General features: G+C 40.3%; 1 protein-coding gene and 1 long non-coding RNA gene across 14 annotated transcripts in view; one reads left to right on the top strand and one right to left on the bottom strand.

Moving 5' to 3' along the window:
• The window catches only part of PMCA (plasma membrane calcium-transporting ATPase 3), a 79,184-nt gene that overhangs the window by 40,447 nt on the left and 21,631 nt on the right, over window positions 1–17,106 (bottom strand). For 8 of the 10 annotated variants that reach the window (XR_002679267.2, XR_002679268.2, XM_086967626.1 and 5 more), the window contains one exon: window positions 13,552–13,698. Coding sequence is in view for 8 of the 10 variants with exons in the window: in XM_086967626.1 (XP_086823752.1) it covers window positions 13,552–13,698 (147 nt within the window). In the remaining 2 variants the exon portion in view is untranslated. The other 2 variants (XM_022830466.2, XM_086967629.1) reach the window with 2 other exon arrangements.
• LOC111258903 (uncharacterized) overlaps window positions 8,231–17,106 on the top strand; it is a 23,357-nt gene continuing 14,481 nt past the window's right edge. The window contains exon 1 of one of the 4 annotated variants that reach the window (XR_002679275.2): window positions 8,231–9,628. This is a non-coding gene — a long non-coding RNA (uncharacterized LOC111258903). The remainder of the gene's footprint in view (window positions 9,629–17,106) is intronic. The other 3 variants (XR_002679276.2, XR_015310355.1, XR_002679277.2) reach the window with 3 other exon arrangements.

Below are 17,106 nucleotides of genomic sequence, written 5' to 3'. Positions count from 1 at the left end.
TAGTCAACTATCATGTCCGGGACAGTCGCATTTACTGATGTGTTTACCAACAAAGACGTTGTGACAATATGTAAAGGAGCCACAAACAGTGCGGAGCGTTGATTGCTAGCGGTTATTGTACGGCGAACGCAGTCGCGGAGTGAGCTACGACAGTCGGAAGATCCCTTCAAATGTACACTACTACGAAAATGGCCGCGGCCGGCGCTCTTTTTCTAACGTCGAAAAGGCCTTGGACACGCATCTCACGCATAGCCAAATGCACCAGAAAAGGTTTCGAACACGAGGCTTTATGGGAGGAAATTTTCTGCACTGTATGGTTACCAAATCAAATGATAGTTGTGGGTTGTGTAGGGCAGAACGTTGAACAAACAGGGATTTCATAGACAATAATATCATTTAAAGTATGTACAAGTACAAGCCTAAATTGTTTTCGCGTGTGAATACAAAGCGACAGTGGAAAGGATGGGGGTCAAAAATAGATGGAAAAAGAAGAAGTAGCAGATAGCGGGAGTATGGAAGTAGCTACAAGAGGGACGGGATATCGAAATTTACTATCAGTTCGAATGAGTTAATACCATCAAACCAAACCATCGTATTGCATGCAGTTTAGCTCGGGTTATGCACATTATATATAGTACGGTTTTATAAAATTCATGGTTAATCAACACGGTAATTTACGACTTGGAAGAGAGAGAGAGAGAGAGAGAGAGAGAGAGCTTTACTTGACAGGTGGTTGTCGCGACCGCTAATAGCATCATCAACGGGACAGAAAATAAGCCACCGCCTGTACAAATGGAGCACCACGGCGCAGACAAGCCTTAAATGGTCCTATGACATCCGCCAAAAAGCAATATAGAACGAAACGGCAGAGCTGAGCAACGCGATGTTCTTGTGTTTTCTCTTCTTTCTAAACATAATTTTCACTTTATAATTCTATCAAATCAAAAATATCTAAAACGGGCCTATGAAAGAAAACGAATTTTCATGAATCACTCCTTTTTCTTTTCCAATACATGATGAATCTGACATTCGATCAGAGATCAACATATCAAAGAGAAACCTATATATATATATAGATATATATGAAAAGTGGCACAGCGAATGAATAGAGCTTTACAGGACATGTACGGACTACGTGAACAGTGCAGCATCCATAGCGGAGTATGTCTGCCAGCGATAATTTGTGTGGGCTCCTGTTTTATAGGAACAACGTTTGATGCCACAGTCAAAATAAGCAGAAATTATCGCATACACGTGATCTAGTCTAGCATTAACTATAGTGCATTACGGACATATCGATGATACAATGTTATTCACCTTGAAACGTGGATGTAGACTGGTTTTGGTCAGACGGAAAACAATAGGGAAATTTATTTTGGTAAAAAGGGACATTATAACTGAGTCTGCACAAATGGCTCGACAGTACAAAAAGTAGCAATAGAATGAAGTGATTTATATTTGTATAGTCTTTTACCTATTTCTAGTAAAATATATTAACACGAATTAACAAAATTTATACCTGATCTTTGAGAAGTTGGCTCAATAACGTCTGTATAGGACCACAGGCTTTTGACGCACCCAGGCCGGTTCGCTAATTAAAATTGAACAAAGGTCTAAATCCAGCCAAAATTAAAACGAGATACTCTTCATACTAGACGGACAAAGGTGTTCAATAGTGATGACACGTTCTACGATTCCTCTACTGTTGCCGTAGGTCTACCCGTATTTCCGCTCACTCCAAGAACCACCATCGCTCATCCGGTTGAGTGAAAACGATCTGATACTATTGTTCCTATTTTTATCTAATGACACATGTACAGTTAATCAGTTTAGGCAAAATATGCTCAAGACTTCACACGAATTCCCTCTTGATAGCGTATTGGCTGCATAATTGAGGTTCTAAATGACTAACATAGGCATTCCTCACGTGCCAGCGCAGACTATCTGGTCACATTTTCTTGATCTGGGCCTCCGTAAAGTGTGGGGCAAATTGCTAAAAAACTTCACATTAGCGGGGCTAGCGAACTCGACATCGACATATAAAGAAGTATAAAAAAATTAGAAGCAAGAACTATGTGCAAGATGGAACAGTGAGAATGATCGCGATTTGGAATACAGTCGGAAGAGGCAGTGCATCGTTGCGCAAAAATAGGCGGCATTTTCCCTGGCTACAACTAGCTCAAGCTCTAACAATGTTCTATGTGGATACGACAATGTCAAGTTTATGTGTAAAATATGCAAAACAGTATTATTATAATTTCGTGTTCGTCTGCTGTGCCCAATTATATAGACAGATGCGTTGACCATGAAGAAATTTGTGTACATTTGTATTGTCTGCATTAGTACCGGCAACACGGCCCCAACAAACAATGTCGTTCGTATAAATAGGTATTATTACGATCTTTTCAAAGGTATGTGTGTAGAGTGAATGTTGCCGATACGCAACGTTAATGAAAGCACGCAAATTAGGAAGGATATGGACGGATCAGGACGTTATAGGGGCAGCGAAATAGACGCCGTAGTAGACAATTACGCTTGGCATATAACTCAATTATCATTAAATTTATTTACCGTACTTTTTTATTTCACTAACAGCCGTAACATCATGCTAGTAATAACAATAATAACAGCATAATTATTGTCATCGTCATCATCATCATCATAACCATCATCATCATCGTCGTCATAATCGTCATCATAGTCGTAATTATCATCACCATCATCATCATCATCATAATCATCATAATCATCATCGTCATCATCGTCGTCGTCGTCATCATCACCGTCATTATCATAGTTATAATAAGTACAATCAGTGGCATCCTTAGCATTAGAAACATCGTCCGATTCCCTAATGCCTAATGTTCGCAATACTTAGATAATAACAATAATAAGAAGAGTTAGTAAGTGTCATAAGATCTAATTTTTCGAGACCTGTCTCCGTAAGAGGCGTGAGTGTACTAGGCACAATAACATGACGCACAGCAGAACGACGCATCTTCACCATCACTATGTTGTTGTTGATATTACGATGCCCTAGCGCACGAGGTAAATGTAAGTATTTATCTTGTAGCCGTCAATTGAGTGACGCTCTATGGACAACTACATCTGTTTTCGTTCCTATAATATTTACACTGGCAGCTTGATACGATGAGAATTCATCAGTTAGTATAATAGTTCGACAGATCTTATGTGTTCCGAAGTTTGTGTTATTCTGTGAATCTGTGTGTATAACTCGTGTATTGTGTAACTAGGTCAGTCGTAGTACGAGGGACTTATCAGAAACCCTGGAAATGGCTCAGATACGCGCCTGAACATTAACTAATGGCCGTAGTAAAACATAGTAAGGCTCCGACTATGAAAATGCTATTTTGTGTATACTTGTAGACGGAGTACTTTCTTAATCTTCTCGCTGTTCAAAAGTTGAATTAGTGGACCTCCTCCTAAATTACCATTAGTTCCCTTTAGCTCGAAGAAACCGAATCTATTATGCGCTATGTATATAGAATGATTATTCTTTAAACTCAATACGTAAGATACGCACTGATTGATGTGTCGTAGATCCGAACTGATCTAGCTAGAGAAGCTCCCGGCAAGTCACCATATACAAACGATACAGTGCGCTAAAGAATGCTGACCCTTAATGCTTTTAATAAGTCAAATCAATCATAATATTTTAACAAATCACTCGCTTTGTCCATGTTATCGTGATTATGATCAATGTAACTGTCGTATTAGACAACAATAATTACGTCAATGTATGTCCTTTGCAGTTTTCTCGATCGCAGTCGATTCCGATTTGCCGAAAAGCTCTGACCAAGCGATGCGCAGCCATTGATAATCTCTAATTGTCGCGACGAGCAAATCTATTATATTTGTTGTTCAGAAAACTAAAACTCATAATAGGATTTTTTTGCCGTTGGCCCTGTTCCGTTTTACCCTTGCCTACATAGCTGCTTTCATGATTAACAACCGCTAATCCTTGGTAGCTGTCGATTTGTTGCCAATCTTATAACTCACTCAGGAGGCGACTCAAGAAGCGGTTAGCGGCTGTGCGGTAGAGCCGTGTTTGGATATCTTCAGACTCGGATAGCAGACGATGTCGCCGAGTCGGCATCAGCAAAAGGAATCGACTCCTGGCGTCAGAAGGGGTTCTGCGACCTGCCGAGTGAGCCCACGGAGCCTCGAGAGCCCTGATGCTCGGGCGGGATGCCCCCGGGGCAGATCTCTGGGTTGGAGCCCTGGTGCAACGACAATGTGACAATTGAGCATCATTGTTAACGTTTCTCAACGGGATAACGTATGAATACCGTTACCGGAGCACGCACCTAGCTGCGGCGCGACGTAAGATCACACACAGTTCATGCTCGGGCAAGGTGCGGGCGACACCAGCGTCAACTTCCAAAGCTGTTGGACGTCTCCGCCTAAAGTTCTGCAAGTAGCCAATCGGTCTGTTTATCGGCTTTGGGGCTTTTCAGGAAGGCGACAGCCGCCGGACAACGGTTATTATGAGGGTATCTGTTGTACTGCATTGCACACAAGTGTTTTCACACAATGGGGTAAGAAACACGCAAGTGGCCATCAGTTACCACGCTAAGTTAATTTCTGTCGAATCAATCGGTCAATTGCTTGGTCAGTAGGTCTATTAATCCACCGTCAGTCCTCACAGTTTCAGGCAGGAACAAGCAGTTAGGTTAAAGAAACAAGAGCATAATAGAGTCACAGTGTTTTGGTAATCACGTCAGTGACTGCGGTAGGCGGTCTCCTTGCAACCCGACATTAATAAGGACCACGGAGACGATTGCCAAATTCATATTACATCATCAGACAAAGATGGCGTGTACTTATCACATTCAACCAAATTGCAACAACGGCATTCGTTAGTTTTCGTAAGACCACTCCAATCGAAGATTAGTCCAGGGTGGAAGTAAGTTTAGGAGAAAACGATTGAACGTCAACATTTTGTTTTTCGTGCTGTCAATAACACTAGAAAAATGTCAAAAAACTAAGTCAACAATTGAACGTCAAAGACAGCAACAAAAACTGTACAAATAGTGAAACGACCATATATATATACATACATACATATATATGTATATACATCTAAGTACAACTGGGTAAAACGTCAAAAAATTACACATGGGGCATTATAGTAAGCGAAATATTCTTTTCTAATAACGCAACAATATTAACATTAGCGCTACGAGTTGAAATTTGTGTAAAGATGGCGGCAGCTTGTTGATTTTGTCAGATTTTACCTAAAAGCGTATGTTGCTGCTTGAAAAGATGTACGTTCAAAAGAGACTCGGCAGTTTGCTCATTCGAAGTCAGTCGAACAAAGCAAATGGCAATAATGAATCTACGAGTAAATTATATATATATGTATATACGACGTCTCTTTTTTTTAGCATTAAAATTCGGTCGCTGAAAACATCTGTCGACTATGTACAAACACGACAGATAGTTGAACTTGTTAAAGTCGAACAAATCGAATAAACCATCCAGATTGAATGTGATTCCAACATGACAAAACGTAAGTCATATCACATCAATAGTATAGTCCAGGCCCACGTAATCGTATTTTCTATCAGTGTCGAACTTAGCTCATGGCTTATGGTCGCCATTTATAGCGACATTGATTATGACAACATGCGACATCCAAGCTGGACTGGGTTTTCTTTAGCAAATTCGGGGTTTATTCATGATGATTATCATCATGGGCAAATTGAATTATTCGGTAGGCAGCAAGTTACACTTGCTTTGAATCCAACACAGCAGGCAGGCTCCTCTCGGTCTATGCGTGCGTCTACTGAAAAAAAATCCAAACTAGACGCCAAGCGACTTTCCGAGACCTAGAAAGCTGTCAGCCTATATCAAAGAATAGATATGCTTCACCTATACTCACTGCTTTACTAGGCCTTTCACAGATAATGAATATACAAGGAAAGTCAAATTTTTACATAACCTGTGTTAGAATAGGAACGATTATATATACGGATAGCTTTATTAACAAATCTGCAAGTACAACATCGCGTTAGTTTGTTTGCACGTGTCTAGTCGGGACCTTCCAGTCCTACTTGACCTGAATTTCTGTCTACTACCCCCTTTTTTTGCTCACATGTGTTGAGTTGTTGTGCACACGTGGCACACCGCAAATATGCAACACAATCTTATAGCAAACATGCTTAGCAATTCCACTTCAGTGCTAAAAATACACGCCGGAAATACATTTTCTATTTTTGAACTGACCTTTACTTAGCTAATTTCAAATGGCACAAAACTTCGGCTTTAAACGATGTCTGCCAAAATTGAGACCTTTCATGACATTCAGTTTTAAGCTGTAACACGAATATAATTGCCCCACGGTACATTGAGAGTAATGCTACCCCCGGCCCTTCCCGTAGTGATTAACCCCGAGTTTCGAAGTACTGTACATCTCTACTGCAATACATAGTGTAATAGTAAAAATAAATCTTTTTTTGAATAATTAAAAATGGAACTTGGTCGAGAGCAGAGTGAATTATATGAGTAATAATCGATCGTATGAAACAATCCAGAGCAGCTGTGCTTACAGTACTGTGCCGTAATACACTACGATCGAATTTTTTTGCTTTATATTTATACTACAGGCATGTCGCTCCCTTAATAACGTGTGCTTGCGTGACTACTTTAAACTTTTTCGACATATGCGAAATATCGTGTCTCATGTAAACATAACGAATTTAGCAGACGACACGACATACACAACAAATTCACAAGTGATTTTTTCTACCTGTCAAGCGTCGGTTTATAGGTGTCGACACGGTTCCGTAGGGCGTACGTGCAGGTAACACAGAATAATGCGCAAATGATCTTTGCTCTGTGCTGCGTGCAGACCTTACGTACGTTTTTATAACGATAGTGCGATACACCGTAGCTATTTTTCGGTTTGTACCTGCGTCTTTAAACATTAGTGACATGCGTGTGTGATATACGTCCAGTATGCTCTGCGGTAGAGTCTCTATGTGCCTTGGTATGCTATGGTACTAATCTGATAAAAATCACTAGACGCTGAAAGCACTAATTCAATTAAAAAGTACATATACTCGGCGGAGAGCCTCTGTTTGAATAGCTGCCGACACTAAATTTTGCAACAGTACGGCGGTAAACGGCAACACAGTAGTTTTAACAGAGGGGTTGCTTAGGAGGTAATCGACTGTAAGATTGAGTATGTTTTTGCACGTGTATTGCTATAGTTATTCGTGCGTGTGACTATTATAAGAGATCTGATAGTCCTATAGAGTCTTCGTCGTCGGTTATATCGACGACGTTCACGGCGTGGAAAGTACTGGCCATGCGGCAGGCACAAATGCTATCAGACGTAGATGGTATCATTCTTGTCTATTCCTGAGTAAAATACCGATAGGAAATAGTCTCAGCAAGAGTCACATTAACACGCCTGTATCAGTGTGAATACTTCAATTGTAAACTGCCGCCGTACGTGTTTAGGTCAAGATACGCCGATAACGGCTAACACAGTTATAGATATGACTGGACACTGGGAAGTATTATATTGCGAAATATAAATAAAAACCTGTCTTGTATCGAAGCATAATAATAAACGAGGCATTGTCCACTTTCGATAATATCAGTCTGTATGCCCTAGCTGGGGTACGTGATATGACCATTGTCTCTAGCCCCGCCACTTGTGTCGATGTATTAGAAACTACTTAGACCAACTTACAAACACTACCTTGCCACCCATTGGCCCAGGTCACCCACTTAACGTTTAAGATCGTTTTAACAACGTCCTTCATAAACAATACGCTTTAATACAAAGAACTAATTTATCGCACATAAAATCATACGACTATAAAGTTTGTCCTGTTCTACCATAGTCATATCAACATTTATACTATTTTAAAATGTAACGAATAATACGTATGATTACCGAATACTTCACACGGTTTCGTCGTTGACCTACTAATAGTGAGAATAGAAATGTAAGATAACGTTATCAGGCGTAGGCGATAACACAGAAGCCGACTGGTTACCCACGTAGAAACAACGGTTGTTGTGCAATAAATGCGTTCGAATCAACGAGATAAAGAAAGGTTCACGCATATAGAAATGTAATGGATAAATATTGAAATAGTACGAAGCGCAAACAAATCGTTCTCCTTACTTGCTGTGTTACGTATCACATGTCCATTTCACTTAACTAACACATAGTAACTACGGATGCGCGGATAGAATTTGATTCCGATTCGATAATCCGCTTTACGTTTAGCTAATACGATAACGAGAAGCTACATAAACGTTATAATTGGCCATTTTTGGTCCGGTTTCTATTTTGTTGTCTACGCACGTGTGAGCCAAGAGAAACAGTGATTTGCCGAATGTTTCAAATAGCCGTTTTTACAAATATAAAGATATCGACACGGTGACTTGAGTCCGCATGCAGAGGCCGTCATTGAGCCTATACGACGCTCAAGGGAAAAACAGGTTCAAAATAGGCAAGCTAAAAAGGTCGAGACATAGACGACAGGTAAGCGATGAGGGGAGAAGATTGCGGATAGAAAATATTGCGACTGCATTTTTATTAATATACCTAAGCGTGCATGTGTGTGTACGTATTTGTATGTATGTTCGCGGCTGTATATCACTCGTAACGTATGAACCGACTCTAACGAAACGTAGCTAGTCAGAAGCGAAGCGACTTCACCGGATGGTTCTGGCCGTTAGAATGCACACTGCTAACGTGTCTGCCAGCAGGTAGTACTGTATATTTGAACAGATGGTCAGCGTAGTAAAACACAGCCAGGCAAACCTAGCCACATCAGAGGAGAGCTGGAAAAGGACGGCCCATTGTGCGCTTATTCATGGGGACTCAATGGTTTTAAGATCACGTCAAGGATAATAGTAGAAGATGTTGCATGAATACTGGGTATCGGTGATGTTGTTGATAAGGGCCTACTAGCACGTGTCAGCCCGAGGTATGCTCTCATAAAGGGCTGAGTATGTCTGTGAGTGTTGAATATTTGCATGAGTGTTTGGAATAATTGATTGTGTAGTCATCGGATCGGTCGCTATCAATGAAATTATTGACTGGTCGTCGTTTTCATTCATCTTCGAAAATAGACAAGACGATCAGGCATCGTCACGATTCAGAGAGCAGAGCAGATACCAAAATGTAAAGTTCACGAGGCACAGGATGCAGTCGCGTAGGAGGATAATGCACGCGCGTGAATAGCCGCCGCATGCGTGACAAGGCGCACGTGTCTGACTGGCGCTCGCTCACTAAAGGGTCGCCGGTTTACGCTACCGGGACAATGGATGACTGATGGATGGGAGGGTAACCGTTAGATCGACGGCGATAACAACGCCAAGAGATTAGATGACGGCAGGCGTTCATCGTCCGTGCGACTAACAAAGTAGAGCAGTTCGCAGTTGCGTTCTTTGGCAGCAGCAGCAGCAGCAGCATCGGATGAAACTTGCATTTGTGACTTACTTCGTCTTGGGTCTCAGGTTCAGAAAGAGGCTGACTGTTGGTGAAACGGGCGTGGTGAATGAAGAGTTTATATTCTGATGGGATCTGAAGTTGAGCCCTCTAGTGCCTTCGAGAGCGACAAGAGACAAGTCGTTGATTGTAAGTAATTGTCATACGTATAGATATCGTTGATAGATCGCACAACGTCAACGGCAACATAAAACCAAGAAATGTGTTTTCGCTAATTCGCTTACTGTACAATTAGACGACCGTACTACTCGCGGGTCATACCACCCAATAAATGTGTAATTACTGCAGTGGCTATTAATTACCGTAGACACCTTTACTGTGCCTCAAAACGAAGAAGCATTCGGTCCATAATTTTTGTTTTTTTCATCAAACCGTTAATCCATAGCTGAGTTGCGCTCAAGTGATTTGTAAGGACAAGCTATCGACTACCAAATTGACAAAATAGTGCATGAGCTCAAATGATTCAAAAACCATCATAAATTGTCAGTTTATACTTACGGGTACACTAACTCAGCAAACGCATTTGTCTCTACCGGTTCCAAATTTTTGAGTAGATTCTTGGTAAGACGGTAATAAGGAGGGTCGCAAACGCGAGAGCTTCTTTGGTCTATATAGATGATAGCAATAAGATCATGGTAAAAGTATGCCACTATTATAAGTCATAAAAGGATCATCGCGTTGTCGTGTGCCAATATGTGATTAGTAACATATACTACTTATACCCTATAAAGAGCAGACGAGACATGCTACAGGGCAAGTTGCCGTAACTTTTAATCAATCCAATCAGTCACTGTAGTGGATCACAGAAAAAGCTCCGGGTGAATGAATTAGAAGTTAAGTGCCTATCATCAGTCACCATCACCGTCATAATCATTATTATCAATCACCATCGTCGCCATCGTCATCACCATTATGATCAGTCATGAATGAGTCCAGCTTATTTCGACAAATTACCACCGAGCACCGGTAGCCCAGGCACCAGTTTACCAAGCAAAAACTGTAGAAATATTTGATGAGAAGACTTGCATTTAACTGTTAAGTTAAAAAAAAAATCTACCTATCAAGATCAATCAAGAAGTAATCAATTTATTTCGTATTACAAACACTGAGCGAAAAAAATGACGAATGGCATATTAATCCCGGGCGCACGAATCAAACACGGGGAAAAATCATAATAAAAAAAGCGGAGAAAAAAGTGTGAACGAATAAAAGGTGACCCATTAATTGATCAAGTGCATCAATTCTGTTTATTGATGTATATTTGCCGATAACACATACGTCTGACTTGTGTCCGTTATATAGATATATACGTCTGAGAGAGAAAACGAGAGATGAAAAAGAGAGAGACGGCTGCTGAGGAGATAGTAGCAACGATGTTATTGACACAGACGCCAACGCGATCGATGGCATCTCAAAGGTTGTCGATAAGCGTTTGCTCATAGGCGGGCAGACATTTATATATATAGCGTCCCTTTTACGGACCGACAATAGCGCTAGTCTGTAGTGAAACTCGCCAATGAGGAATACACATAATAGTAATACTATTCAGAAGCATTCCCGTGCCAAGTGAACAGAATGATTAGCAGATAGATCAGATTCTATCGTGACCTGATTTGTACGAGTCTGGGCACACATTATCCCTGTGTTCGTATGCTTTACTTTTTGTTGTGTTGTCGCTCGTATTCGGCAGACAATTAGTAACTTTAAGAGTATATATGTATATGTATATAGAAATGTGGCTATTTTATATAGTAAAAGATAGTTCATCAATAGATAGACGTCAAGTAATGAACGGGCTTTGAACAGGTGCTACCAATCGAGTGCAGCCATTGCGCCGAACTAGGCGCTAGGAGCGCACACAGAGCTGCGTCAATGATTGGCGAAAAAGGCATAACTTATAAAAAATATATGCATTTAATTAAACAGCTGTATGAACAATCAACAGAAAATGCTCGCATTGTCCAGTACGGCCTAATCATTTATCAATCAATCACTTAGATAATCAGTCAATTGACCAATATGGTTTCGTACCTCACTGCTCAGCCCGTGCCAACAATTGTTTACAATGATAATACTAAATAATACCTATTGTACTTTCGCGCGTGCGATAGTACATTAGGTATTAATTAATACTTTTCTATGATCAGTTGTGCTTTTTCGTTAACCAACCAAGACACAATAGATACAGCGGCACCAGAATGAACTAACGTTTATTCCGGCGCGAGAAAAATCGCGATCATTATTGGGATTGTTTAACTAACTAAAATGATATAATTATATATTCTCATTTATGACGAAAAACCCTGGATTTTTGCCCTGGTACACTTTTATACCCCATATGCTATGTTGACTGATAGATCGTTTTCCAATCATTTAAGTCGATCAGTCAACAGATAAATTCACTGCGGTTCTACCGCTGTACTTGCCAATATTTGGCACCATGGTGAAAATATGTTTCAAAAAGGAACATTGATTATGTGTGCGTCGTCAGATGGTTTGTACCAGCGTCATGTTTAGATAATGGACAACAGCGCTAGCTTGTCGCGAAATCCGCTAGTGAGGAATATACGCAGTAGTAATACTATATAGAAGCATTCCCGTGCCAAGTGGACAAAATGACTAGTGGACAGATCAGATTCTGTCGTGATCTGACCTGTGCAAGACTGAACACACATTCTCTCTAACTTCCTACGCTTTAGTTGTTTTGTGTTCTCGATTTTGTATTCAAACAATTAGTAATTTAGGAGTGTAGTGCAAAGGTATAGAGGAAACGCTCAAAGCACACGGTTTTAGACTCGCTGGTTCACTAAAATTCGAAATTGTCTTTCTGCACATGGTGTTTCATTTGTGGGTTACCAGACTACAGTAAGCTATGATCGATCGCGAAGAAAAAAAATGTATCGACGCCCAAAAATGTAATCGGGCTGGCATTTAATCATAGATAAATATTGTATATATTATGTATGTATAATACATACGGTGGTTTGTCGAAAAAATACACATATGTGCAGCGATACTAGTCTAAGAGTGCAAACGGGGATCGAATTCGTTTAAGGGGATTTTATTCGTTGGTAATTAAGATGGTTGGTTGTTAAACGGTAATAATTGATAACAGTAACAACAGTTATTAGTAACATACTGATGATACATGATTCACTCAGTAGGATTTGAAAGGTGGATGTACTTAACCCGCCCGGGAAACATCGCAACGCTACGAACGAGGAACGACAGAATTCGTGATTCTTGTACACGTATAGAGAGAAATGTAGTCGTTTACATCATTAGGTATATATATATATATATATATGGTTAGAGAGAAAAAGCCGAAAAATATATTTTTTTAGTTGCAAAATATACTTTCTGATGATGTCCTGGATCCTTTGGCTTCATCTAATAACTTCCCTGCAGTAATTTGATATATGCCATATCATTTACTATTACCTCAAAGTAGACGTCTTTAAAGGTAAAGACAAACCTATATATAGGTAGAAACGAAGCACAACAGGACAGATCTTGACTCTAAAGCCACCGCTAAATAGCGAGAGAAAGCGAGACTCAGAGGAATTTTTATGAAGATGTTACGTACGGCATAGTTCTCATTGTTGACTTGAAGCCGTTACACGAAATCGATGATACCCCGGGCGGGATGGTATGAAAGGTACTTGGTTGGCTATTGTTGCTGGGAAATAGTCGCAAACAAAATCGTGGCCCCAAAGAATCGTCAGTTGTGAAAACGAAAGTAATAGGTGAACGATCCCGGCGAGTCGTCTCTTGGTATATATACAGAAATTATAAGTGCCTGAGACGCCTAGTCGGTTGTTCGACCTGTATCAAAACACTGAGGATGATGCTATCATGGTCTCGTGGTTTCACTGAACGCTTAACAAGGTCAATGGATAACAATTGTTGCTTATTATCTACCGGACGTTGGTTAGAGTGGTATTGGGGATAATTTGGGACTTAAGGAGTGTTTGTGATGAGAAAAGGATCTCCCGATTCGGGCGGTGCTGTATAGGAGAAGGTTGAAGAAGGTTAAAATCAAAGCCACCTACCTGTGTTTGGAGACGCGTAAGGCCACGAATCCACAGAATCTGTCCGGTCCTCTTGACATCCTGGGACAGAGAGCCCGAAGAGCCATCCTCGACGAGCGAAGAGTGCGCGTGCAGCTCCTCGACGGGGCCCGAGCCCCACGTGAAGGTCTGTTGATGTATCGCCCCAGCCCCCAAAGATAAAGGACATAGGACAAAACACCACGTTAGCAAGCACTTGTAAAAGATAGCATTAAGCGGCAGACAGCAACTGAGAACCTATAAGATCCACTAGAGTCAACTTAACCAAACAAAGTGAAGAGAAATAGCTTGGCTGTTGTTCATGTAGGTTGAGATACGTTCATACGTATTAAGCACGTATCGTAGAGATAAGTAGGACTCACCTTAAGACTAAAGATCATTTCACCAATAAAACAATGTGTCTCAATCAAGACTTAAAACCAAATAGAACTGACTCACTGAATCCATTCCTTAACCCGAATACAAGCTAATAAGGGTTAAAACGCTAGAAATAAATAAAACCATAATCATCATCATCAACGCCATCATCATCACCGTCATCAACACCACCATCATCATCATCACCATCACCATCATCATCATCATCATCATCACCATCAACATCATCACCATCATCATCATCATCATCATCATCATCATGGTTACCGCCATCTTTGATTTCTGGATGGATAACCAGATACCAGACAGATGTGCCAGATGTCAAACAACATAGCGAACTGATGAAGCAATTTACAGGGTTCGATACAGGCCAAAAGGCATTGCCATTCCTTCAGCATGGCAGTTTAGACAGATATCAGATCAGATCAGATTCATATCAGTTGGTATCAGATATATAGTAACTGCTATCATAGTAATTGATGTTTGATTGCACTGATATGCAGTCCTAACTAGATTTAATCGTAAACCGTTTAGATACAGAAGCAAGAATTATATATACACATATATAATATCGAGTGACTTACTAAATTGACGTAAATATCGCTTGAGCAAAATAAAAAAGCCTGCAGCTAGTCTAAGATGTATCTCCATATATACGTCTATCGTATATATTATCGAGTCCGTTGACGGATTACCAAAAAGGCTGTTGGCTCAAACTATGAATTAATCACTTGATCTAAAAACGCTGTATTGCAAAAAATCGCAGAACTTAAACATAAGAAAGCGCTCAAAGCCGAGCTTGATAATGGGAGCTCAAAATGAACAACAGAAACATCGAGAAATGGAATTGAACTAAATGGATAGCCCGGAAAAGCCCAACATAGTGAATCTTATAGATTCTCCGTTGATGAGATGCCGTGGCGCGCCTGGGCCCGCAGGGCGTATTTGCTACCAGTTAGATGCTTACCAAAATGATCAGTAGCGGCAATCGTAATCTCAACGGTAACAACATACTAATCTGACTAATCTATAATCAGTGGTGAAAACACTAACCGTATAAAATAAGTTCACAATGGTGACGGCCGTTTCCGCTTGTATTAAAACTATTCTAATGGATAACACCTAATAAAAACTGTGCTAAAAATAGAACTTTCTATTAGTAATCAAATCAATCAGTGAGCGAAGCTACACCAAGACTATGTCAACAAAGCGTCATCGGATCTGTTGTACTATTTGACGCTGGCTGACACATCGGCTTATCTACGTTAAAAAGCATAAAAATGAAATATTACAATGTACCATTTTATAGATAATCGTCGTATGCAATGAAAAAGTACCGTAAATTATAGTAGTAATGAATGACAACGATAATCACGGGCAATTTGAATGAGGAATCGAATTTGTTACAGTTATCTAGCTCAATCAACTATATATATATATATATATATATATAAATCGATTTCGCATTGGACATATGTGGTGAACTTGGTGTGGAATGAAGCCTGTTTTGGTGCCATGCAACTGCGGTACTGTGATACTTTACATCAACCACAACAACAATGCCTCCTTTCTTTGTTTTTCCTGTTCTTTTCAGTTGTCTTGCTCTTTAAGGGAAAGTACCACTCCATCTACGTGTAGTCATGACAGTTATAAGAGTTTAGTTTTTAGAATCCGGTACGGTGGTTTACTTCGAATACGTGTATATGTATGTGCGTGTGCGTGCGTGCGTGTGTGTGTGTGTGTGTGTGTGTGTGTGTGTGTGTGCGCGTGTGTGTGTGTGCGCGTGCGAGCGTATGTGTGTGTGTGTGTGTGTGTGTGTGTGTCTTTATATACACTTATACCGACCATCGTAGCTGTTTAAAGTGCACTGAAGTGTAGTAACTCCCAGCAGACAAACAGTCAGTCAGTCAGTTAGTCAGTCAGTCAGTCAAACACAATAGTTTACTAACGAATAGCGAGCATGAATAGATAGGGTTCGATCGCAACGACGAAGAAAATTAGACCGTATAATCATGTCATGACGGTAGCATAGAACCAAACAACTGGTCATGATTTCTGATTAGGTCGTATGGCAATCCATGGTGCAATAGTACACGCCTTTTGTAGAATGAAGAATGATCTTGGGCAGAATTTGTAGTAAGAGTGTGCCGGCAGCATACAAAACAAAAACCTCACTTTCATACATCAGCGGGATACGGCCCGTAGCGATCACACCCGAACCAGAAACGATTTATGGGAAATGAAATGAAGCACATGATATACTCTAGCCTTCTGGCTTTTTTAGGCAAATCGAACGCTCCAATTTGGTACGGAATCACAATGTAGGTAGTCGAGAAAAGATATTACGTAGGAAAACCAGCTCAAATTGACATCAAACAAAGTGATGCTAGTATCCTAGTTAAGCTGTTATATGACGAGGCAGCCGAACGGTTATCGCGGAATGGAACTCGATGCTAAACTCCTATACCCGAATGCAGCGTCAAAAAAACCGCGTTAGCGTCAAAAATAACGGAAAAGCTTTAATTGAACCGTACCCCAACGTCTCTTCTTATTCACGTTCTACCTTTTGTTCGTTTTTTTTTTTTTTTTTTTTCTTTCTTTTATATTCTCTGTCTTTTAGTGAAACATTCAACAGTCGAATTTAACGACAGTGTCCATGGCATTCTTTAAGCAATCCGTAGTTCATCAATCAATAGTAAGCAAAGCGAGCGAATCAATCATTTACTATTTGGACCTTGACTCTATTTCGTTGTTATATATCCTTTGTATATGGGGGGGGGGGGGACCCATCGAAAGATGCAAGGCGCGAATTTCAAACGCAAAAAGTACAAATAGCGTCTTAACTGTGATTACTAATTGAGAAAGAATAAGTAGTGCTAATGACATTAGTGATAGCGATAAAATTCTAGCTGCAGTAATGATATTGTAATGCGCGTTTAGGTGACTGTACTAATTTATTATTAACAATGCTCTAAATGCTACTGCATCTAAGGACAATCGCTATAAGACGACAGCGGGTCTAAAAAATGCAGGAGACAGTACTTAATAAGGTCATTGGGTAAACCTATGCTAGCAATAGTAGAACATATTCAACTATAATATGCTAATTGTAGTAATATTAGCGAACTTCTATCATCAGAGCCATTGTGAACAACGTGG

Source organism: Varroa jacobsoni, unplaced genomic scaffold (assembly GCF_002532875.2).
Source record: "Varroa jacobsoni isolate VJ856 unplaced genomic scaffold, vjacob_1.0 scaffold_275, whole genome shotgun sequence".
NCBI classification, from domain to species: domain Eukaryota; kingdom Metazoa; phylum Arthropoda; class Arachnida; order Mesostigmata; family Varroidae; genus Varroa; species Varroa jacobsoni.
This window is presented reverse-complemented; position numbering and strand designations above follow the sequence as displayed.